Below are 25,410 nucleotides of genomic sequence, written 5' to 3'. Positions count from 1 at the left end.
TAGTCCAACAGGTTTAATTGGAAGCAATAGCACTAACCCGTGCTTCCAATTAAACCTGTTGGACTATATCCTGGTGTTGTGTGATTTTTAACTTTGTACATCCCAGTCCAACACCGGCATCTCCAAATCGGGACAAAACATAATGAAGTGTGAGAGTTTGGGCCTGTTCCCTGAGGGAGGAGAAAGACAAAAAATACAGCATGATGTTCCCATCCAGGATCAAACTGGGGGCCTTTTGTGATTGATAAGAACATGATAACCACTACATTATAGCAGAACTGTTGTACAGGCTCTTTTCTGCCTTGGGGACACCCCTGTGATTCACTGTGAATAGGGACATTCTCTGGGAAGGAACTGTAACACTTCTCCTGACTTCAGTTATGACAGAAGCAGACTTTTTTCATTTGAGTCATCACAGGCAGATAGATAGAGCATTTCACTTCCTCCCAGCAGTTTTGAAAGTGTATTTCTCCTCCGTACCCAGTGAGATCTGTGTGTGTCATTAAGTGGCAGAAAGACATTTTGCGAATAGAAACAGCAGGCTGAGTTGCTGTGGGTATTTGTGGGTTGTCAGTGCGGTATGTTTGTAGCTGTGCCTTCCCAAGATAGAGTTAAAGATCTCACTACACCAGGGTTTAGTCCAATAGGTTTATGTGGAAGTGCTGCTCTTTCATGAAGTAGCTGTGGAGCAGCACATAAGACACAGAAGTATTTTGGGAAAGCAAATCTGAGCAGGACTGACACACTTAATGGTAAATTTGTTAATGTTAATGTTAAGGGAGTGTTGCTGAACAAAGAGACCTTGGAGTGCAGGTTCATAGCTCCTTGAAAGTGGAGTCACAATTAGATAGGATAGTGAAGGCAGCGTTTGGTATGCTTTCCCTTACTGGTCAGAGTATTGAGGACAGGATTTGGGAGATCATGTTTCGGCTGTACAGGACTTTGGTGAGGTCACTTTTGGAATACTGTGCGCAATTCTGGACTGCTTCCTTTCAGAGAGATGTGAAAATTGAAAGGGTTCAGAAAAGCTTCACAAAAGATTGCCAGGGTTGGAGGATTTGGGCTATAGGGTGAGGTTGAATAGGCTGGGGCTGTTTTCCCTGGAGCATCAGAGGCTGAGGGGTGAACTTATAGAGGTTTATAAAATCATGAGGAGCATGGATAGGAGAAATAGAGAAAGTCTTTCCCCTGGGTTGGGGGAGTCCAGAACTATAGGGCATAGATTTAGGATGAGAGGGCAAAGTTATAAAAGGGACCTAAGAGGCAACGTTTTCATGCAGAAGGTGGTATGTATATGGAATGAGCTGCCAGAGGAAATGTTGGAGGGTAGTACCGTTGCAACATTTAAAAGGCATCTGGATGGGTATATGAATAGGAAGGGTTTGGAGGGATATGGGCTGGATGCTGGCAAGTGAGACTAGATTGGGTTGGGATATCTGGTCAGCATGGATGAGTTGGACCGAAGGGTCTGTTTCCGTGTTGTACATCTCTGTGACTCTGACTCTAAAACTTACAATAAAAGACCACAGTGTCGTGCAACTGAAATGATATATTGAACAAACCTAGATTGCTGTCATGTCTTTCATCGTTCAGAGTGGGTTGCAGGTTTCGGTTCATTAATGTGTAAATTCCACAACTTCTTTGAAGTCTCATTTTCGAGATAACAAGGTTATAGATAAAAAAGGTGAATTCTCATCTCAAACAATGCATTGAAGGTGTGAGGTTAGAGTCTGTCTGTATACCAAATTTGAGTCAGTCTGGTTCCATTTCCAAAGTGGAAATTTTAAAATATTACATGGATTGAAAGCCTGCATTGATTCCCTGAGGATTGTGTGCTGTCTGAGCAAAATAGAATGTGTCTGCAATTATAATTCTACAAATTCAAATTCACCTCATAGACCCATGTGTGTGCACGCATGAGAACATCTCCTTGAGTGTGTACATGTGTGTGTGCATGAGAGTGTGTTTGTGTTTGTGTGTGTGCATGCTTAGTAAAGTGCGTGTATTTGTGGTTTGCCACTGCAATGTGTTTGCCTTCACAAGATAGGGTTAAAAATCTCACAACATCAGGATATAGTCCAACAGGTTTATTTGGAAGCAATAGCTTTTGAATGCTGTTCCTTCATCAGGGAGCTGTGGAGCAGGATCAGAAGACACAGAATTTATAGCAAAAGATCACAGTGTCATGCAACTGAAATGATATATTGAACAAACATAGCTTGCTGTTCAGTCTTTCATCGTTCAGAATGGGTTGCAGATTTTGGTTCATTTATGCGTAAATCCCAGAACTTCTTTGAAGTCTCATTCTTGAGATAACAAGGTTTTATATATAAAAAACGAATTCACAGCTCAGACAATCCAATGAAGGTGTGAGGTTAGAGTCTGTCTGTATCCCAATCTTGTCCATTGCTCTCGATGTGGTCTCCTCGATATTGGGGAGACAGGATGCCAACTTGTGGAATGTTCCAGAGAACATATACAGGATACACACTCTTAAACAACCATACCGACCTGTGGCCAACCACTTCAACTACCCCTGCCATTCCGCCAAGGACATGCAAAGTTAAAAATCACACAACATCAGGTTATAGTCCAATCACCTGATGAAGGAGCGGTGTTCCGAAAGCTAGTGCTTCCAATTAAACCTGTTGGACTATAATCTAGTGTTGTGTGACTGATAACTTTGTCCACCCCAGTCCAACACTGACATCTCCACATAAGGACATGCAAGCCCTGGGCCTTCTCCACCGCCAAATCCAAGCCAACCAGCGACTGGAGGAAGCAAGCCTCATCTTCCACCTTGGGACCCTCCAACCACACAGAATCAATGTCAATTTCAGCAGTTTCCAATCACAGACATACACACTCTTACATACTCACACACTCACACAGACCCTCTATCATACACATGCTCTCTGCTGCCCCTGCCAACCTCACCTGATGAAGGAACAGCACTCTGAAAGCCAGTGCTTCTAAATAAACCTGTTTGACTACAACCTGGTGTCGTGTGATTTTTAACTTTGTACACTTCAGTCCAACACCGGCATCTCCAAATCATTGCTGATGGAGAGCTCATGCTCAAAACGTCGATTCTCCTGCTCCTCAGATGCTGCCTGACCAGCTGTGCTTTTCCAGCTCCACACCATTTGACTCTGATCTCCAGCATCTGCAGTCCTCACTTTCTCCCTGTGTCGTCAAGTGGCAGAAAGACATTTTGCAAATAGAAACAGCAGGTTGAGCTGCTGCAGGTATTTGTGGTTTATTAGTGCAGTGTGTTCAATTGTAGCTGTGATTTCACAAGATAGTGCTTTATTTTCTAATGATGTGGAGGTGCCGGTGTTGAATTGGCTTGGGCAAAGTTACAAGTCACACAATGCCAGATTATAGTCTAACAGTTTTATCTGAAAGCTTCACTTACAACTAAACCTATTTGACTGTAACCTGGCATTGTGTGACGTTTAACTTGATTCATTCCGATCAGTGAAAGATCAGTCAAGGGGGACTGAGCTGCTGATTGAAAAGGAAGGCTTCACCAAACATGGACCTTGAACACACAACCTTAATCCTTGGGTGTAAAAATCTCATATTCTACTGACTGAGGCAGCCGGCCATACATTACCTACTGCTGTTACTGCGAGTCGGAAAGTAAAACCAATCTAATGTACAATGCACAGTTTGGATTGGCTAAAATTCATCCAAGCCCCTACCCCTGCTGCTGTTGGGGGAACCTGCAATCACCCCCCTCCCACACACTCACTACAAACATTCACAACCTGCAGCATTCACACTGTGACACCGGACAAGCTCTCTGACACACACAGACACACACACATACACACAGCGAGAGAGATAAAAACACCGCAAGAAGGACACAGAGAGAGAGAAAGCGAGAGAGGGAGATATGGAGACACAAATCGAGACAGAGAGGGAGACACAGGGAGATAGAAATTCAGAGAGAGAGAGAGAGAGAGAGGAGGAGAGATCCAGAGATATAGAGAGACTCTCGGTGTGTAAGTCTGCACATAGTCAATGTCCCGGAGCTGAGATTGTATCTATTCACTGTGAATTGATGGGCTTCTCCCAGGCAGGAAGGGACATGTACAAGAATGTTGCTTCAGCACAGTTTCCATAGTGTAGTGCTTATCACGTTCACCACACAAACGAAAAGTCCCCAGTGAGATCCTGTGTGGGAACATTATGCCTCACTTCCTGACTTTCTCTTCCCTCGGGGAACAGGCCCAAACTGACACATCTCCCATCTGAAGGAGAATGTGAGATCCGCAGATGCTGGAGAGCAAAGTCAGGAATGATCTGAGGAAGGGCTTATGCCCAAAATGTTGATTCTCCTGCTCCTCAGGTGTTGCCTGGCCTGCTGTGCTTTTCCATTGCCACGCTCTCCACTGTGATCTCACATACAAAGCTGAGAATTGATTCCTCAGAGCAGGAGATGTGAGGCAGTGTCAGTGAGGTCAAGGAAGATTGCAGAGTGGGTCAAAGATCTACTGGAAAGAAGGTGCATGTTTCAAAAGATGTCAGTCACCCAACATGGGCCTTGGAGCCACATCCTTGCTACATCTCGAGCAGAACCCTTGCTTGAGGAAATGTTTCTGAACGCCCTTAACAAATTGTACCTCATCGACGCCCTTAACGCCATGTAGGCAAAATTAAAATCCCCTACTATGACAACTCTATTCCTCTTGCAAGTCTCCCCACTCTCCCTGCATATTTGTTCCTCCATTTCCCAATGACTATTTGAGGGCCGAAAAACATCACCATCCTCTTCTTAATTCTTAGCTCCGCCCACAATACCTCACTGGATGATCCTTAATTATTGCATCTCTGACTACTGCTGTGGTTCTCGCCTTCATCAAAAATGCAAAGCTCCCTCCCCTCCGTCCAAAACCACTGTGCAGCCTGAAGCACCTGTACCCTGGTGCATTAAACTGCCAGTCCTGTCCCATCCACAGCCATGTTTCTGTAATGACTATAACATCCTAGTCCCACGAACCTACTCACACCCTGAGTTGATTGGCCTTACCTGTCAGCCCTCTTGCACTGAAATAAATGCAATTTAATCCAACAGACATTCCTTGCTCCCTGTCATGTTCCAGCCTGAGCTGTCCCATCAACCTGCAATTTCTGATTACTGTATTTCCTTTCAGCCTCGCACTTGCCTCTCTGCTGTTGAGGATCTCACCCCCACACACCCAACCCATTTAGTTTGAACCTTCCCTTGCAGCACTAGCAAACCTGGATATTGGTTCCCTGCCACCCCGCCCCCCAGTCCAGGTGCAACCCGTCTCTTTGAACAGGTCACCTCTGCCCCAGAAAAGATCTAAAACTCTGAATCCCTGCCCCCTACATCAATTCTTGAGCCACACATTCATCTACCCTCTTGTTCTAGTGTGACACTGGAAGTAATCCCGAGATTATCACCAGCGAGGTCCTGGTTTCTAAGTTTTTCCAGTAGCTCTCCATAATCACCCTGCAGGACTTCATCCCCATTTCTACTGATGACATTTGTGCCAATGTGCACAATGTGATTGAGGGCCCTGTCAGCCACTGTAGGTGGGAATGGGCAGTCATGGAGGAAGCAAGCCATGTCAACAGCACTGTTCTGGACGGTGGCATCATCTGAACAGATGTGACTTGGCGAAGGGACTGGGAGAATGGGCTGGAGTCTTTCCAGGACGTGGGGGGGTGACGAGCTGTGGTGAGGGTAGCTGTGGGAGTCAGTGGCTGTATAGTGGTTGGAAGTGGAGAGTTTAATCTCTGAAATGGAGAGAGCGAGGTCAAGGAGAGGAAGGGAAATGTCGGAGATAGGCAATATGAAAATCATAGAGGGGTGGAAATTGAAGACAAATTGAGCAGATTTTTCAAGGTCCAGAATGGGGTAGCACCGAAACAGTCATCACTGCACCAAACATAGAATTATGGGAGGGGGGTCCAGCGGTCCTTGTTTCACATACTCCATAAAGGGGCAGGGGTAACTGTGTGACCCATGCTGGTGCCCAAAGCCACTGCTTTTCGGAAGTGAGATGAATGAAAGGAGAGTTGGTTCCGTGAGAGAACAGTGTCAGCCAGTCGGAGGGAAGTGGTGGTGGATGGGGAGTGTTATTTACTAATGATGTGCAAGTGTTGAATTGGTGGGGACAAAGTTACAAGTCACGCAATACCAGGTTATAGTCTAACAGTTTTATTTAAACGCTTCACTTCCAAATAAACCTATTCAACTGTAACCTGGTGTTGTGTGATTTTTAACTTGATTCACTACGACCAGTGAAAGATCAGCCAAGTGGGACTGAGCTGTTGATAAGAAGGTGTGGGACAGTGTTTTATTGAAAAGGAAGACTTCACCCAATGTGGGCCTCGAACACACAACCTTAATCCTGGGGTTAAGAATCTCATGTTCTCCTGACTGATTAGATTACTTACAATGTGGAAACAGGCCCTTCGGCCCAACAAGTCCACATTGACCCGCCGAAGGGCACCCACCCTGACCCATTCCCCTACATTTACCCCTGCACCTAACACTACGGGCAATTTAGCATGGCCAATTCACCTAACCTGCACACTTTTAGACTGTGGGAGGAAACCGGAGCACCCGGAGGAAACCTACGCAGACACAGGGAGGATGTGCAAACTCCACACTGTCAGTCGCCTGAGGCAGGAATTGAACCGGGGTGCTAACAGCTGTGCCACCGTGCCGCCCACACTGAGGTGGCATGGGCCATACATTGCCTACTGCTGCTATGAATTGGAAAATAAAACCAATCTAATGTCCAACCCACAGCTTGGATTGGCCAAAATTCATCCAGGCCACTACCCCTGCTGCTGCCGGGGGAGCCTGCAATCACCTCCCTCAAACACACTCACTTCAAACACTCACAACCTGCAGCATTCACAACATCACGCCGGCCATGCTCTTTGACACACACACAAACACACAGAGAGGGTGGGGGAGAGAGCGAGAGTGAGATACACATACAGAGAAAATGCCACAGAGAGATAGAGAGACGGAGATATGGAGACTCAAATCGAGACAGAGAGGGAGACACAGAGAGACAGATACACAGAGAACAAGAAACAGAAAGAGAGAGGAGAGAAAGAGATTCAGAGACATAGAGAGACTCTCAGTGTATGAGTCTGCACAAAGTCAATGTCCCAGAGCTGAGATTGTATCTATTCACTGTGAATTGTAGGTCTTCTCCCAGAGAGGAAGGAACATGTACAAAAACGCTGCTTCAGCACAGTTTCTATAGTGTAGTGGTTATCACGTTTGCCTCACACGTGAACAGTCCACAGTGTGAATGTGAGTGGGATCATTATGCCTCACTTCTGCCTTTCTCTTCCCTCAGGGAACTGGCCAAACTCACACATCTCCCATCTGAAGAACAATGTGAAATCTGCAGAAACTGGAATGAGACTGAGGAAGGGCTTATGCCCAAAACGTCGATTCTCCTGCTCCTCAGAAGCTGCCTGACCTGCTGCGCTGTACCAGCGCCACACTCTCGATGCTGATCCCACATACAAAGCTGAGAATTAATTCCTGAGAGCAGGAGATGTGGGGCGGGGTCAGTGAGAGGTCAGGGGAGATTGCAGAGTGGGTCAGAGAGTTGTTGGGAAGAAGGTGTGTGTTTCTAAAGACGTCCGTCATCCAACATTGGCCTTGGGCCTTGGAGCTAATCCCTGAGATCCAGGCTCTCTCACATTGTCACCAACTAAGCCAGCCAGAGATGATGCTGGGTGTTATCTCATCAGTTGCTGTAGTGAGGTATTTGCCTGTGATCATTTCGGGGACTTTTAAAAAAAAATCTAGCCATTGTTTCAAATCTCCAGCTGGGTGCTGGCAATGCTATAATAGTATCAACTCATTGATCCCTACCCTCCTCCAACTGTGATTGAGTGTCCTCGTGGGGTACTATTTGTACATTAGATTAGATTCCCGACAGTGTGGAAACAGGCCCGTCAACCCAACCAGTCCACAGTGACACTCTGAAGAGTAACCCACCCAGACCCATTTCCCTCTGACTAATGCACCTAACACCATGGGCAATTTACCATGGCCAATTCACCTGACCTGCACATCTTTGGATTGTGGGACGAAACCGGAGCACCCGGAGGTAACCCACCTAGACACGGAGAGAATGTGCAAACTCCAACACAGACAGTCGCTCGAGGCTGGAATTGAACCTGGGACCCAGGTGCTGTGAGGTAGCAGAGCTAACCACTGAGTCACCGTGCTGCCCAGACTTACTCTCTAGTTATTCTTTTTCATTTAGTATACATAAAGGATCTCTTTGGAATCACAGTAATATACTCAGCGAAGGCTATCTCATGCTCCATGTTCACCCTCCTGATTTCCTTCTTCAGTAAACCCCAGTATTCCCTGTGTCCCTACAGAGATTCCCATGATTCCAGCTAGATGTAGCCACACCTTCTTTTTTCTGGTCAGAGCCTCATTATCTCTTGTCATCCAGGGATCCCTATTCCTGCCAACTTTGCCATTCACACTCACAGGAACCTCTCCATAACTATTTTAAAATTAATAGAACAATGGTCACTGGTCCCAAAGTGCTCACCCACTGTCACGTCCGTCATCTGTCCTGCCCTACTTCCCAAGTGTCGGTTGAGTTTTGTCACTTCCCGTGTAGAACCCTTTATATACTGCTTGAGGAAACTTTCCTGAACACACTGAACAAATTGCACCTCATCGAAGCCCTTAACGTTGTGTTGGGAAAATTAAAATCCCCTACTGTGCCAACACTAAACCTCTCGCAAGTCTCCCTAGTCTCCCTGCATATTTACTCCTCCTATTCCTGTGAGTGTTTGTGTGCCCAATAATGTCACCATCCTCTTCTTATTTCACAGCTCTGCCTACAAAGCCTCATTAAATGATCCTTCAGTTATTTCATCTCTGGCTACTGCTGTGATACTCACACTAATCAAAAATGCAAAGCCCCCTCTCATCCTTCCACCACCTCTCTCCTGCCTAATACACTTGTACCATGGTACATTAAGCTGCCAGTCCTGACCCTCCCTCAGCCATGTTTCTGTAATGGCTGTAATATCCCAGTGCCACAAACCTATCCACATCCTGAGTTACCTTTCAGGCTCATATACACAAACACACTCTCACATGCTCACACAGAGGGAGCGAGAGAGAGAAACACACAGAGAGAAGGACACAGAGAGAAGGACACAGAGAGAGAGAAAGTAAGAGAGAGATGGAGATATGGAGATACAAATTGAGACAGAGAGGCAGATACAGGGAGGCAGAGATACAGAGAGGAAGATACAGAGAGAGAGAGAGGAGAGAGAGATGCAGAGGCATAGAGAGACTCTCGGTGGTGTGATGAATTAATGGAAAAATGGTTCACTGAGAGAAAAGGTTCAGACAGGCGGAGGAGAGGGTGGTGGATGGGAAGTGTTCAGGTCTCTGCTCGAGGAAGAAGCTTAGAGATTTCAAACCACCCTGGTGGGGAATAGAGATGTAGACAGATTGGACATGCATGGTGAACAGGAAGCAGTTAGTGCCAGGAGACTGGAAATTGTCGATATCGGGGAGGGCATCAACTGCAAGTAAATAGGGTCTGGGCAAGTGGATAGAGAATGGAATCGATGTAGGGGGATATGAGCTCAGTGGGGCAGGATCAGGTTTTGATGTGATGGGGAAATGTGAGTGAGAAAGAGAGTTTGAGAGATGTGGACAGACCTCAATGAACCAATTGCTCCTGGACTGTGAACATTGTGGAGCCCATGGCTGGTAGCTGTCAGGATGGCCGAGTGGTTAATGGCACTATGTCTCGGTCACAGTCTCTCCTGCAGGTGAGGGTTTGAATCCCACCCCTGACAGTGAGGGACCATTTTAAAGTCATGAATGACTGGAGTGTGACCGTGTGATAAAATTGACACTAACATCCCCCTTTCAGGACTGGATCACGCAACCTGCTGATGTGGTGTCAGATGTTAAATAAAAACTAAAAGAACTGCAGATGCTGTAAATCATCAACAGAAACAGAATTGCTGGAAAAGTGCTGAACTGAAGGAATGGTCACTGGACCCAAGATGTTAATTTTACTTTCTCTCCACAGAAGCTGCCAGACCTGCTGAGTTGTTCCAGCATATTTCAGAACTGAGGAAGGGTCACTTGACCTGAAATGTTAACTCGGGTTTCTCTCTACTGATGTTGAGAGACCTGTTGAGGGTTTCCAGCAATTTCTGTTTTTGGTGCAGCTGAATGTTTGTGTCTGTGAGTGAGTGTGAATGTGTGCAGCCTCTGGCTTTGTGGCCTAGCCTTCCATAGTGTGTCATTGATAAAGGCAGCACTAATAGAGCTCTCAATAAAGTGAGTGGCTGCAGAGAGACTATCTGTTCACTGCACTCCATCAGTGAGAATTGGGCCTCTTTATTTACTCATGATGTGAAGGTGCTGGTGTTAGGTTGGTCTGGGCAAAGTTAAAAGTCACACTATACCAGGTTATAGTCCAACAGGTTTATGTGAACCCATCTGCTTCTAAATAAACCTATTGGACTGTAACCTGGTGTTATGTGATTTTTAACTTGATTCACTAAGATCAGTGAAAGATCAGCCAAGTGGGACTGAGCTGTTGATAAGAAGGTGTGAGACAGTATTTTATTCCCGTGTCTGCGTGGGTTTCCTCCGGTTGCTCCGGTTTCCTCCCACAGTCCAAAGATGTGCGGGTCAGGTGAATTGGCCATGCTAAATTGCCCGTAGTGTTAGGTAAGGGGTAAATGTAGGGGTATGGGTGGGTTGCGCTTCGGTGGGTCGGTGTGGACTTGTTGGGCCGAAGGGCCTGTTTCCACACTGTAGGTGGTCTAGTCTAATCTAATGAAAAGGAAGGCTTCACCCAACATGGGCCTCGAACACACAGCCTTAATCCTCGGGGTTAAGAATCTCATGTTCTGAGTGGACTGAGGTAGCCGGGCCATACATTGCCTACTGCTGCTGCTGGGAATCGGAAATTAAAACCAACATGATGTCCAACCCACAGCTTGGATTGGCCAAGACTCATCTAGGCCCCAAATCCTGCTGCTGCTGCAGTCTGGGGAACCTACAATAACCTCCCTCCCACACACTCACTGCAAACACTGAGCTGTGCCGAAAGCAGAAATTGCTGGAAACGCCCAGTGGGTCTGGCTGCCTCTGTGGAGAGAAATCAAAGTTAACCTCTCAGGCCCAGTGAGGCTGCCACAGTCCTGACCTTGGTAAAAACAATGACTGCAAATGCTGGAAACCAGATTTTGGATTAGTGGTGCTGGAAGAGCACAGCAGTTCAGGCAGCATTCGAGGAGCAGCAAAATCGACATTTCGGGCAAAAGCCCTTCATCAGGAATACAGGCAGAGAGCCTGAAGGGTGGAGAGATAAATGAGAAAAAAAAGCTCTAATCTAGACTCTGGTTTCCAGCATCTGCAGTCATTGTTTTTACCTACAGAAGGAACTGGACATGCTTAGCAAGTGGACAGTGAAGTAGCGAATGGAATACAATGTGGCAAAGTGTGAGGTTATGCACTTTGGTCAGAAGAAGTGAGACATAGATTACGTTCTAAATGAGGAAAGGCTTCAGAAATCTGAAGCACAAAGGGATGGTTGGAAAGTGGGAGGGCTTTAAAATTTTGATAACAAGAGTTCAAAGACCGAATGGCAAGGCTGGTAGGTGCAGGAAATGCTGGATCAGTAGAGAAATTGAGGTTTCTGTTAAGAAATGGAAGGAGGCATAATACTGGGATTGAATGAATCTCTAGAATAGTAGAAGGGCAGGAGGAGTATACTTAAGAGGGAAATTAGGTGCTGAAAAGGTGACATGAGATAGCTTTGGCAAATAGAATTAAGGAGATTCCAAAGAGATTCTTTATGTACATTAAGGGCAAAAGAGTAACTAGGAAGGGATTAAGGCCCTTTAAAGATCAACATGGCCACCAATGAGGAGGTTTTAAAGTAATGTGGCAGGGGGTGGGAACCAGAAGAGAAGACCAGTAAACATTGAGGTGGAAACTAGAGACTGAAAGGATCATGAAGTTAGCATTAATAAGGGGTAGAGTAGGCAGAGAGCAGATGAACGTGAAAGAACTGGCAGCCTGAAGTACATATGCTTTAATGTAAGGAGTATAATGGTTAATGGCAGGTGAACTCAGGGCTTGGATTTGTGCCTGGGAGTATGATGTTATTGCGATCACAGAAACTTGGTTGAAGGAAGGGCATGATTGGCAACTAAATGTTGCAGATTATCGATGCTTCAGACAGGACAGGGAAGGAAGTAAAAAGGGGGGAGAAGAGTTGCATTGCTGGTCAGGGATAATATCATGGCTGTGATAAAGGAGGACACGATGGAGGGCTTAAGCAGTGAGGTATTATGGGTAGAGCTGAGAAATAAGAAGAGTGCGGTTACATTGGTGGATCTGTATTACAGGCCTCCCAACAGTGAACGTGAGGTAGAAGGACAAATAGGTAAACAGATTATGGAAAGATTTTGGATTAGTGGTGCTGGAAGAGCACAGCAGTTCAGGCAGCATCTGAGGAGCAGTGAAATCGACGTTTCGGGCAAAAGCCCTTCATCAGGAATAAAGGCAGAGAGCCTGAAGTGTGGAGAGATAAGCTAGAGGAGGGTGGGGGGTGGGGAGAAAGTAGCATGGAGTACAATAGGTGAGTGGGGGAGGGGATGAAGGTGATAGGTCAGGGGGAAGGGTGGAGTGGGTAGGTGGAAAGGAAGATAGGTAGGTAGGACAAGTCATGGGGACAGTGCTGAGCTGGAAGTTTGGAACTAGGGTGAGGTGGGGGAAGGGGAAATGAGGAAACTGTTGAAGTCCACATTGATGCCCTGGGGTTGAAGTGTTTTGAGGCAGAAGATGAGGCGTTCTTCTCCAGGCGCCTGGTGGTGAGGGAGCAGCGGTGAAGGAGGCCCAGGACCTCCATGTCCTTGGCAGAGTAGGAGGCAGAGTTGAAATGTTGGGTCACAGGGTGGTGTGGTTGATTGGTGCGTGTGTCCTGGAGATGTTCCCTGAAGCGCTCTGCTAGGAGGCGTCCGGTCTCCCCAATGTAGAGGAGACCGCATTGGGAGCAACGGGTACAATAAATGATATTAGTGGATGTGCAGGTAAAACCTTGATGGATGTGGAAGGCTCCTTTAGGACCTTGGATGGAGGTGAGGGAGGAGGTGTGGGCGCAGGTTTTGCAGTTGCTGCGGTGGCAGGGGAAGGTGCCAGGATGGGAGGGTGGGTTGTAGGGGGGCGTGGACCTGACCAGGCAGTCACGGAGGGAACGGTCTGCAGTTCTGATCTTTCCCCCCAATTTCAGTTTCTATTTCTGATTTCCAGCATCTGACATTCTTTCGGTTTTAATGTAATCTAACACTATATCAGCAGGTGTGCCTTCCAATCCTACATGGAGGCACCAGTGTTCATTGTGTCACACTCCAAGCATTGATGAATTTAAAACAGGCCTTCACGATCAGGAGTGGGATTGAAATCCATGCCTCCAGCAGAAACTGCACCTGAACACAGCACATTAGACCAGTCAGCTACCCTGACACATACTCGCCACAGTTGCCACAATACTGACAGGAAGCCTCAGTCAGGAGATTTCGGTTCATTGCCATCTGTCCACATCCACCTTGCTGTCACATGTACCCATCATATCAGCCTGCTCCTGCCCTCTGAACTAATTTCCTCTGATTTCAGACAGACATAGATAGATAGGTTCTTAATTGTCAAGACGATCAAAGGTTACAAGGGAGAAAGCAGGAGAAAAGGGTTGAGAATCATATCACCGTGATTGAATGGTAGAACAGTCATGATGGGCCGAATGGCCTAATTTCTGCTCCTATGTCTTGTGCTCTTTTCCACACTTGCAGCTAATACAACTGTCTCCCAGCATTGCCAGACTGACCAAGCTCTCACACAGACAGAGAGAGAGAGAGAGAGAAATACCGACAGAGCGCCCAAGAGAGAGAAAGAGAGAGAGAGCAAAGGCGAGGGAAATACAGAGGGAGAAATACAGAGAGACAGAGAGAGAGACACACACACAGAGGTTGATACAGACACAGAGACAGAGAGGGAGATACAGAGAGACAGACAGACAGAGGTACAGAGAGACACTCGGTGTTCGCATCCTCACAGCTCTGTGCACAGAAACCGCCAGTATCCTGACGCTACCATTGTCTCTAATCATATTGAATCACAGAGCTGTCTCCGGGCAGGAATGAACATGTAACAAAGTTCTGCTCCAGCATAGTTTGCGTGGTGTGGTGGATAACATATTTGTCTCACGTGCAAATGGTCCCCAGTTTGATCCTGGGTGGGGACATTATGCCTCACTTTCTGTCTTTCTCCTTCCTCAGGGAACTGGCCCACACTCACACGCCTCTGTCTTATTTACCCTTACTGTCCTGCCACCCAGTCGTTCAGTGCAGAACTCGGACAGCAGAAACTGTCAAAGGAGAGTTATTGAGTCATAACCCCACAGTTAATTCACCTAGCCCACACACTATGGAGATGTTGAGCATGGCGAATCCATGCAAACCTGTGTATAGAGTCATAGAGATGTACAGCATGGAAATAGGCCCTTTGGTCCAACCTGTCCATGCCGACCAGTTATCCCAACCCAATCTAGTCCCACCTGCCAGCACTCGGCCCATAAACTTTGACCTCCATTCACTTCCTCTTAGATCAACTGACTCTGCATATATTCTCTCTTTTGTTTCTCTTTGGGCTCTATCTCCACCCATCATTTACTCCTCTCCCCCACTCTGTCTTCTGTGTAAAACCCATCCTTTTCCTAGCTACCTTCAGTTCTGAGGAAGGGTCCCTGGACCCAAAGTATGGGATTTGGCTGATCGTCACCATGGCAATGGTGAGGCCTACTATCAGGTTGAGGCCTAGTTCTAATACTCTATGCCATGACTGATGAAAGCAGAGTGCATGAGAAGCAGGAACCATGTGCCACCTTCACCGTCCTAATCACATGCTCTACTGACTTCTGGGATCTGAAGTCGGATTTTAAACTCATATTGTCTTTACTGGCAAGACAGAGGCCAAAGGGGTGACCTGATAGAACGTTCCAAGATTATAGGAGGCATAGATAGTGTGGATAGTCGGAGGCTTTTTCCCTACCTCCCAGGTATGCCCTCTCATATTTGATATTTCAACTATGGAGATGGAGAGGTTAACTACAAGAGGGAGCTGATTCGAGGTGTGAGGATAAGGTTTAGGGAAGAAGTGAGGGGAAAGTTTTGCACACAGAAGGTGGTGGGTGCCAATGGAGGTGGTGAATGCAGGCATGTTAGTAATGATTAAGGTGTATCTTGATGGACTCATGAACATGGGCAGTAAGTAATGGATCTAAATAAAGGTTAGGAATTGGTGCAGGATTGGTAGGTCTGTTCCTGAGTTGTATTGTATTGTATCAGTAAATAATTACCCCAAGATCTTTCTGTTCGTGTGAACTACCCAGTGTCCTGCCATTCGTTACAGACTCCCTCATCTTGTTTCTTTTTTCAGAATTGAAGTATATAAAATTTTGAGGGGCATGGGTAGGGTGGATAGTCAAAGTCATTCCTGATGAAGGGCTTTTGCCCAAAAAGTCAATTTTCCTGCTCCTCGGATGCTGCCTGACCTGCTGTGCTTTTCCAGCACCACTCTAATCTCCAGCATCTGCAGTACCCACGTTCACCTGGATAGTCAAAGTCCCTTTCCCCAGAGTGGAAATATCAAATAGGAGAGGACATACCTTTAAAGAGAAGGGTGCGAGGTAGTTTAAAAGACATGTGAGAGGGAAGGCTTTTGTTCAGAGTCATGCCTGGATCATGTGACCGGGGCAGGTGATAGAAAAAGATACAATAGCAAAGTTTAAGAGGCATTTAGACAAATGCATGACCAGGCAGGAAATTGAGAGATACACCAATCATGTATAGGCAGCTAGGATTAGATTAGAATGGCAAGATGGTCAGCATTACCCACCTTTAAGACTTTCATTAGAACTGACCTAATATCTCTTTCTAGGGTTCTGACTCAGGTTTATTCTATGTAACCCCTGTCAATGATGTTGGCTGCTTCATTAGTGGGCGGCACGGTGGCACAGTGGTTAGCACTGCTGCCTCACAGCGCCTGTAGACCCGGGTTCAATTCCCGACTCAGGCGACTGACTGTGTGGAGTTTGCACGTTCTCCCCGTGTCTGCGTGGGTTTCCTCCGGGTGCTCCGGTTTCCTCCCACTGTCACAAAGATGTGCGGGTCAGGTGAATTGGCCAAGCTAAATTGCCCATAGTGTTAGGTAAGGGGTAAATGTAGGGGTATGGGTGGGTTGCGCTTCGGCGGGTCGGTGTGGACTTGTTGGGCCGAAGGGCCTGTTTCCACACTGTAAGTCTAATCTAATTACATGAAAGGCTCCACGTAAATATAGAACAAAGTGAGAACAAGGCTAAAAGAGAGACACACTGCCTCAGCTTTTCCACTTGCACGTATCTGGATACAAATGCAAGAATGCCAAATTTATGACAACAGTTTACAGTGCCAAGTGCTCATTGGTTTGCACTGTGGGAGGAATCCTATGCAGACACAGGGAAAACATGCAAACTCTACACAGCCAGTTGTTCATGGGTGGAATCAAATTCAGGTCCCTGATGCTGTGTGTGGTAGGAGTGTTAACCATTGGGCCACCGTATTTGCAGAGACTCTGACGCCACCAATAAACTATGGGGAGCTTATAGATCCCCCAGATGATTTCTCCCTTGGTAACGCTTCAGCCAACCCATCAACCAATCCCCAGCAACCTTTCCTCCAGTTGAAAAAAATGAGGTGGTCAGAGGTGTTAGATAAACACAGTGCACTGTATCTAAAAGAGAGATGTGTTGCCTAAGCTTTTACCTCGTGCATTCATCAGGACACCAACACACAAATCCCAAATTTATGGCAACAATTCATAGTTCAGTTGGTAGGGGCAGGAAGGGTGCTGATTGGTTGGCACTTCTCCATGATTAGCCTATTCCTGTGTTGTTGCTGTCTCCACAACCTGTCCATCCCTGGGTCACCTTCTGGGGACTTACTCAAGTGAACCTGCATTGCATTTGGGTTCACCGAACTCTTGATGGCTGTAGTTTTCAGAATTCACAGGCCCAGCGACGTGAGAGGGAGGCCATTCAGCCCAATAGCATGGTGCGTGCCCTCCTGTCAGCCCGGGTACAATAACACTTCACTCTCTGCTGCTTCATTCCCCCACCTCCCTCGCACTCCCCGTTACCTTCTTCTCTTTAACACATGCACGCCAATCGCTTGTGACAAGAACACGTGTGCTTTTTTTTAGATGAGACAGACAATAGATTTACAAACACAGTGGGCGTTATACCACTGAGTCCGACCACTGCTACTGTAAGCAGTCATATGGGTCACGCATTATATTGAACTGTCCAATGACTGACAGCGGTTGACCCCCAAAAAGTACATGTACATCGTATTGCAATATTCACCCTTTTCTCTAAACAAATAATTTACCATTTAAATATCAAACTCCTTGTACTATCTGAAGGCTTTTGAAGAAGCTAACTGGTTCAAGGGTAATTAAGGATAGTGAAGCTCACCATTGGCACTCAAGAAAAATTAACAGACCCCCTCCACCCATTGGCTTATCTCTCTGTCGATTTTTGATTTAGTGGTTCACAGGATGTGGGCATCACAAGCTTTTTTGGCTTGTGTGAACTCAGTTGATTTGCCATACAGTTTTGTGCCAAGAGTGAGGGTTCACTCCAGCTGAGATTACCACAGACCGATCTCCCGGTCTCCTCACAGGAGACATGCTGACCCTCAGGTTAAACCACCACCCAATTTTTCTTATTGCCCGCCCCTCGTTGCCCCTTGAGAAGGTGGTGGAGAGCTGCCTTCTTGAACCGCTGCTGTGGGTTGACCTGCAAATGCTCTTAGGGATGGAATTCCAGGAGTTTGACTCAGCAGCACTGAAGTAAGGGGCAATATACTTTCAAGTCAGGATGGTGAGTGGCTCGGAGGGGAACCTGCAGTGAGGTTGGTGTTCCCATGTATCTGCTGCCCTTGTCCTTCCAGATAGAAGGGGTCATGAGTTTGGAAGGTGCTGCCTGAGGATCTTTGGTGAATTTCTGCACTGCATTTTTTAGACGGTACAAACTGCTGCTCCTGAGTGTCGATTGTGGAGGCAGTGGATGCTTGTGGATGGAGTTAAGTCTTGGTTAACAACTTCTGTCTTACCCCATGGTACCCGCATCCCTAATTTCATAACAACTCCCCACCCCTCCCCCCCCAACACCGAATGCATTCATCGCAAACAAAATCCTTTGGATTCTTCTCTTGAATATTCTCACGACTGAACTCCCCCCAACCCACAAGCTTCAGCGGACAAGGAGAATTCTGATGCTGTGTTCTGAGACTCTCCAGCCAAGGCTGTGGGAGGAAGGAAGGCAGATCCCAGTGGTCCGGACCACGGAAGGTGGGCTGGAGAAGGAGTGAGCGTCATGTTAGAATCTTCATCAGTGGCAGGAGCAAGACTGTTATCCATATGGAGGGGTGTGCATAGGCCCCTAAACGTTTGAACAAAGAGGAAAGCAAGTCTTTAGTAAGAGTGGCCATACGTACAGAAAGAATGTAAGAAAGTAGGAGCAGGCCTGAGGCCATTTGTCCCCTTCAGCCTGGTCTATAACTTCAGGACAGATAACTACTTTGAAGCCAATGTTAAATCAGACTTGGGTGAGACATTGCAATGTGGTAAAACCTCTTATTGGAATGCAGTCATGGAGTGACAGAGTCATACAGCACGGCAACAGGCCCTTCAGCCCAACTTACCCATGCTGACCAAGATCTTAGTGAAAAGTTTAACCTGAGTCATGTAAGGACCGCGAGTTGAAGTTATAATTCTGGATAATTAATATCGCCTGCATGAACTCTCCAGAGACATGAGTCAAATCCAACAATAGCAGCTAAAGTATGAGAAGGCAAAATCCATTTTAACTTTTTTTTTCCCTCATTCTATCACTGGGTGTGGACAGCGCTGGCTGGGCCCAGCATTTAATGCCCATCCCTAATTGCCCCCCTTGAGAAGACAGTGGTGAGCTGTCTTCTTAAACCACTGTACACACAGTGCTATTCTGGAGTTCCAGGATTTTGACCCGGTAACACTGACGTTATATTTCCAAATCAGGATGGCGAGTGGCTTGGACGGGAACTTGCGATAGGGTTAGGCTTAGGGTTTGGGTTAAGGTCTGGGTTCGGTTAGGGTTGCAGGAGGTGGTGCTCCCATGTCCATGTCCTGACCGATAGAAGTAGTTGTGGGTTCGGAAGGTGCTGTCTGAGGATCTTTGCTGCAGTGCATCTTGTAGATGGTACAAGCTGCTGCTACTGTGCGTCACTGGTGGAGGGAGTGGATGTTTGTGGATATGGTGCCAATCGAGCGGGCTGCTTTGTCTTGGATGGTGTTGAGCTTCTTGAGTATTTCTGGAGCTGTCTGTCCAGGCAAGTGAAGAGTACTCCTGCACACTCCTGACTTATGCCTTGTGGATGGTGGACTGGCTTTGGGGAGGCAGGAGGTGGGTTATGTGCTGCAATATTCCTAGGCTCTGACCTGGCATTGTAGCCACTGCGTTTATCCAACTTGGCTTCTGGTCAATATTAGCCTCCATGATCATATTGGTGGGAGATTCACTGATCATCTTGCCTATGAATGTCAAGAGGTGATTGTTGAATTCTGCTGCTGATGGTCTCTGAGGTATGACAGAATAGTTCGTTGGTGTAATGACTAGCATTCAGAACTATGAATCCAACGATCCGAGTTTGAATCTCGGTGGAACCTCAACTTGTTTTGTCCTGACACCTGTTTAATTTGTGCGTGGCATAGTTGTTAGCCTCAGGCAACTGTCTGCGTGGAGTTTGCACGTTCTCCCCGTGTCTGCCTGGCTTTCCTCCGGGTGCTTGGGTTTCCTCCAACAATTCAAAGATTTGTAGGTTAGGTTAGGTGGATTGGCCATGCTAAATTGCCCATAGTGTTGGGTGCATTAGTCAAGGGAAATGTAGAGTAATTGAAGGTCCGGGTGGGTCGGTATGGACCGAATGGCCTGTTTCCACACTGTAGGGATTCTAAGAATGCTAACCTCAGTGAAAGTGGTCAGGACACTATGGAGCTTCATGCAAAACCTTCACTTTCCTCTCTGACCTCTTTCACGCATGAATATTAAATAGAGAACTGGTCTCCAACACTAAACCTCACGTCTCTTATTAAAAATAAATGCAATCTGGACCATCAGACCATTGCCTGTGGGATCTTCCCATGAACCGGTCACCTGCTGGATTTCCCATGTCAAAAAGAAGAGGCGACAGGTCATGATATTGTCGCTGGACTGTTAATCCAGAGCCGCAGATAGTGTTCCGGGGAACTGAGTTCAAATCCTGCCATGGCAGATAGAGGAATTAGAATCCAATAAAGAATCTAGTGATGACCATGAATCCACTGTCACCTTTTGGGAGGATAAAAAACATCTGGTTCACTTGTGTCCTTTAGAGAAGGAAACTGCTATCCTTGTCTGGTCCAGCTTACATGTCCAGACCCATAGCAATCTGCTTCACCCTTCACAGCAATAAATGCTCACCTAGCCAGCGACACCCTCACTCCATGAATTAAGGAAAGAAACAGTGACTGTATTTCAGCAAAGAGTCCTATTGAAGGGTGCTCTGAGGTTGGGGGTAAGGACTTATACGTTGCAACAGAATCAGAATCCTGCTTACCTGAGTTCACAGTGAGCCGCAGCGAGGCACAGATGGTGGAACGTTGCTCTGCTCTCACGTAACAGGTATAGTTCCCAGAATCGGTGCTCCTCAGCCCTTGGAGCTGCAGAGTCGCGCTCCCCGTTTGATACCAGTAAGGAGGGAGAGCCGTGCGGCCTTTAAAGCTGTTGTCCTGCTGTCCCTGCATCTCACCCCCTCGCCTCTCTGCATGCACGATCAAGGGGTAGTCCCGATGTGCCTTTTGCCAGGACACCAACAGCTTATCAGGCTGTGCCTCGGACCTAAAGGAACATGGCAAATAAACCGTGCTTCCCTGCATAGCTGTCACGGGCTTTACATTTTTTTCACATTGTATGGCCTCTGCAAAGGAAAGGGATAAATTCAGTCAATATTAAGGGTGCACTACCCTCAGTATAACTCCACACTATGAAAGCCCCACCTTCTCAACCTCAGCCTTTGCATGAGACATGCCGACCGTCAGAGTAAATCCATCAGCAATTGTTTCTCTCCAATGATAGAGCAGGACTTTGGTCATCTGGGACTGAGATGACTTTAGTTTTACCTTAACCCATGTCAGACTGCTTACTAATCTATCTGTCACCGTGTCTAACTCTCGCTCGGGGTTTCTATCCAACTTGGTCTCACTTTTATCAATTCCGTCCGACTCTACCTTCACGTTGTTTCTCCATCGGCCTTTCACTCCCAGGACAGGGACAGCAGGAGGTTAGATACAGAGTAAAGCTCCCTCTACACTGTCCCTGATCAAACACTCCCCAGGACAGGACAGCACGGTGACAGACACAGAGTAAAGCTCCCTCTACATTGACTCCCATCAAACACTCCCAGGAACAGGGACAGTACAGGGTTAGATACAGAGAAAAACTCCCTCTACACTGTCCCCCATCAGACTCTCCCAGGACAGGGACAGCACGGGGTTAGATACAGAGTAAAGCTCCCTCTACACTGTTCCCCATCAAACTCTCCCAGGACAGGGACAGCACGGGGTTAGATACAGAGTAAAGCTCCTTCTACACTGTCCCTGATCAAACACTCCCAGGACAGGGACAGCACGGGGTTAGATACAGAGTAAAGCTCCCTCTACACTGTCCCCCATCAAACACTTCCCAGAACAGGGACAGCACGGTGACAGATACAGAGTAAAGCTCTCTCTACATTGACTCCTATCAAACACTCCCAGGAACAGGGACAGCACAGGGCCAGATACAGAGTAAAGCTGTCCACTTGCACACTCACAGGGAGCAGGAACATTCCCTGAAATGTCTTTGTGCAAGGGGGAAGAGGGTGGGAAAGGCAGCCATCTATCTTACCTGGTAAGGAGTCTCCGACCAAGAGAAGGCCGAGCATCAATCCGAAATGCACGGTGGTCATTTCTTTAATCACAGGAGACAGGTCTGGGTCCGGAGTCAGAGATATATTTGTCAGTGCAGTGTAAGTCAATGCTGGTCCACAGTGAAACCACAGAAACCAGTACGCTGTTTGATCTCAGGAAGTTGTACAGTATCACAATCTGTTTGTTCACAGTTTTGATATGACCCTTTCCTGAAAAAGTGAATCACGAGTCAGTAATGCAAACAGAAAGCTCAATTTCCAAACAGAATGTCAACCAAAAAAATCAATGGCTCTTTCGCAATGCTCCAGAATGCAAATGCTCCAAGATATGTCATGCAGATTAACTGAATATGGGATCTTATCATTACTGATGGGATGAATGTATCGGCGCAGGCTTGGAATGCTAAAGGGCCCGTTCCTGTGCTGTATTGTTCTTTGTACTTTGCCATGTTGTCCAGACGAGATTCACAAGAATAATCCCCGGGATGAAGGGTTTGTCAAGTGGAGTGGTTGAGGGCTCTGGGTGGAGATTACAAGGATGAGGGTGGGTGGGATCTGTTTGAAACGTACAGAATTCCAAGAGGCCTGGATAGAGTGTGTATGGAGAAGGCATTTCCACCGGTCAGAGTGACTAGGAACTGAGGGCACAGCCTCAGGGTAAAGGGGTGGACTGAGATGGGGAGGAATTTCTTCAGCCAGAGGGTGGTGGCTCTGTGGAACTCATGGCCACAGGGGGCTGTGGAGGCCAAGTCACTGAGTGTCTTGAAGCCAAAGTGAAGTTCTTGATTAGAAAGCGGGTCAGGGGTTATGGAGACAAGGCAGAAGAATGGGGTTGAGAAACATATCTGCCATGATCGAACGGCAGAGCAGACTCAATGGGCTGAATGGTCTAATTTTGCTCCTCTACCTTATGGCCTAAACTAGAGATTAGTGCTGTTGTGGCACAGTGATAGTGTCCTTATCTCTGGGCTGAAAGACCTGGGTTCACGCTCCCCCAATCCCTACTCCAGAGGTGTGTAATGACTCCTCAGGACTGGTTGGCACTGAAGGTATCTCCGAAAGCAGGTTGGGGGAGGGATTTGGTCATCCTTTGTAAATGACTGGTTGAGTCTCGCTGCATGAATGTGTGTCTCAGCTTCTCTGCCAGACACATTAGGCTTCATCTGCAGTGCCTAGTCCTGGAGTTCACTATCCTAAGCTTCTCTATTTCTGCTTCCTTGAATACAATCTTCAAAACTAAACTTTTTGGCTAAGCTGTCTGTCACCGGTTAGTATTTCCAAACTCCTCACAACCCATGCTATCAACTTCCTTGATCCTTGGATTCTGAGGAGCAAAGGTCCCCAGACAACACCTTCCAACGCCACGACCACTTCCATATATAGGAACACCACCCCCTGCAAGTTCCCCTCTAAACCCCTCACTATTCTGACTTGGAAATACATTGGTCACTCCCGTAGTGCCACTGGGTCAAGTTACTGGAATTCCCTGCCTAAGGGCATTGTGGGTCAACCTATCACATGTGGACTGCAGCGGTTCAAGAAGGCTGCCCTCCCCCACCGACTGGAGGGGCAATTAGGGACAGGGTGAGAAAGGCCAGGCCCACTCAGCCAGTGATGCCCACGAGTGAAGGCAAAATAAATCTCTGCAGCGCCAGCCTCCCGCAGAGCACATGAACTGGCCTGTTGTTTAAAAATCTGGTCAAAGGGTGCTATGCAAATGCATGTTTAATGCTGCTCAGAGCACAGAATCAAGCAAACTGGTGAATGGCTGAGAGAGGTGGGTAAAGACAATCAAGCCAGACTCCCTTTAGGGACAGTGGGAAACTCTCCAACACTGAGCCCTGTGCTGGCCCTTCATCCTCACTTGGCCCCATGGGAGTGGGCTGTGAGGCCTATTGAATGATACAGAAGCAATTCTCTCAGAGCAAGGCATCTCTGTGGACTGTGCTCAATGGCCTCACCCAGACAGGGGGAAGTGGCATGCATCTCGGTGCCAGTGATACCAGAGTAGTTGTTAATTCTAAACCATGAGGTTGGTAGTTCCCAGCTAGATTTGAAGGGACATCTGGAGCAAAGGTGAGATGATGGGTACTGGTGACCGATTAGCTACAACCCTCAGCCCATGTCCCACCCTCCCTGTTCCAAGTACTTCATGGGGCTACTCTGGGGTGGGGGACAGTGCTACATAATCGCTCGCCCCTGTGAATCAAATCACTTCCCCACACCCCAGGCTAGACCAGAGTTAAGACACCCCCCAGGGGCCCAGTATTGGGGAGCAACGCTATGTGGGGGATTGAAGGAGCTGGGAAGGCGTTACAACAGAAATGAAGTCCACTGTCCCGTTCTCTCAGAGTCATAGATACGTACAGCACGGAAACAGACCCTTTGGCCCAACTCGTCCGTGCTGACCAGATACCCTAACCTAATCTAGTCCCATTTGCCAGCATTTGGGCTATATCCCTCTAAACCCTTCCAATTCATATACCCATCCAGATGCCTTTTAAATGCTGTAATTGTACCAGCCTCCACCTCTTCCTCTGGCATCTCATTCCATTACCGCATCACTTTCTGTGTGAAAAAGTTGCCCATTTTGACCCTTTTATAGCTTTCCCCCTCACCCTAAACCTATGCCCTCTAATTCTGAACTCCTCCACCCCAGGGAAAAGACCTTCTATTTACCCTATTCATATCCCCTCATGATTTTATAAACCTCTATAAGGTCACCCCTCAGTGTCTGACGGTCCAGGGAAAACAGCCGTCAGCCTGTTCAGCTTCTCCCTATTCTCCCCTTGTTTCAATTCTAGATCAGGCCACTCTCTCTCTCTCTCTTTTCCTCTCCCTCTCACTCTTTCAGCCTGGGAACGATTGGAGTCAATTTCAGAAACAGATCCCAAATTAACTAAAATCATACTTACATCAAGCAGGGAGAAACAGGGCTTCCTCTGAAGAGTGGGTCAAGGAGGGAGGGTACTGGAGCCGATTGCAAAGCAACATTCAATACCGACCTGTTGTCAAAATTGAGTGGACCTTTTGCTGCCGGAGGCTATTCTATGCTGAGTCCTGCGTGTTTATATGAGGAACCTTGTCATTGGCTGCGTAGCAAAACGGGAAATCTCAAACCCGATGACTCACACCAACACGAATGCTTGTGGTTTGCAAAGGAAACCAGACAAGTCTGAGTGTGCTCTGTCAGGCAGTTTGTAAATGAGGCAGACCGAGTGGACAAACAAAAATCCCCACACGGAGCAAAACGTGGCTATTCGCCTGCGATGTGGAAAATACCAGCTGGGAGAGTGATAGAACGGG

The 25,410-nt window shown here is 47.2% G+C and overlaps 1 protein-coding gene across 3 annotated transcripts in view; it reads right to left on the bottom strand.

Annotated features, from left to right (window-relative positions):
* LOC132835355 (myelin-oligodendrocyte glycoprotein-like) overlaps positions 1-25,152 on the bottom strand; it is a 315,935-nt gene extending 290,783 nt beyond the window's left edge. Inside the window, exons 1-4 of one of the 3 annotated variants that reach the window (XM_060854811.1) lie at positions 25,020-25,152; positions 22,083-22,314; positions 20,755-21,114; positions 2,073-2,133 (exon numbers count right to left, since the gene is read on the bottom strand). In XM_060854811.1, coding sequence (XP_060710794.1) covers positions 2,126-2,133; positions 20,755-21,114; positions 22,083-22,143 — 429 coding nt within the window. In that variant the 5' untranslated portion in view covers positions 22,144-22,314; positions 25,020-25,152 and the 3' untranslated portion in view covers positions 2,073-2,125. Of the gene's footprint in view, positions 1-2,072; positions 2,134-17,286; positions 18,561-20,754; positions 21,115-22,082; positions 22,315-25,019 lie in introns of those variants that run through there. The other 2 variants (XM_060854810.1, XM_060854812.1) reach the window with 2 other exon arrangements.
* Between the last annotated feature and the right edge of the window lie 258 nt (positions 25,153-25,410).

The sequence above is a fragment of the Hemiscyllium ocellatum genome, chromosome 44 (assembly GCF_020745735.1).
Source record: "Hemiscyllium ocellatum isolate sHemOce1 chromosome 44, sHemOce1.pat.X.cur, whole genome shotgun sequence".
NCBI lineage: Eukaryota > Metazoa > Chordata > Chondrichthyes > Orectolobiformes > Hemiscylliidae > Hemiscyllium > Hemiscyllium ocellatum.
Note: the sequence above shows the minus strand (reverse complement) of the source record. Positions and strands in the feature narration are given on the sequence as shown.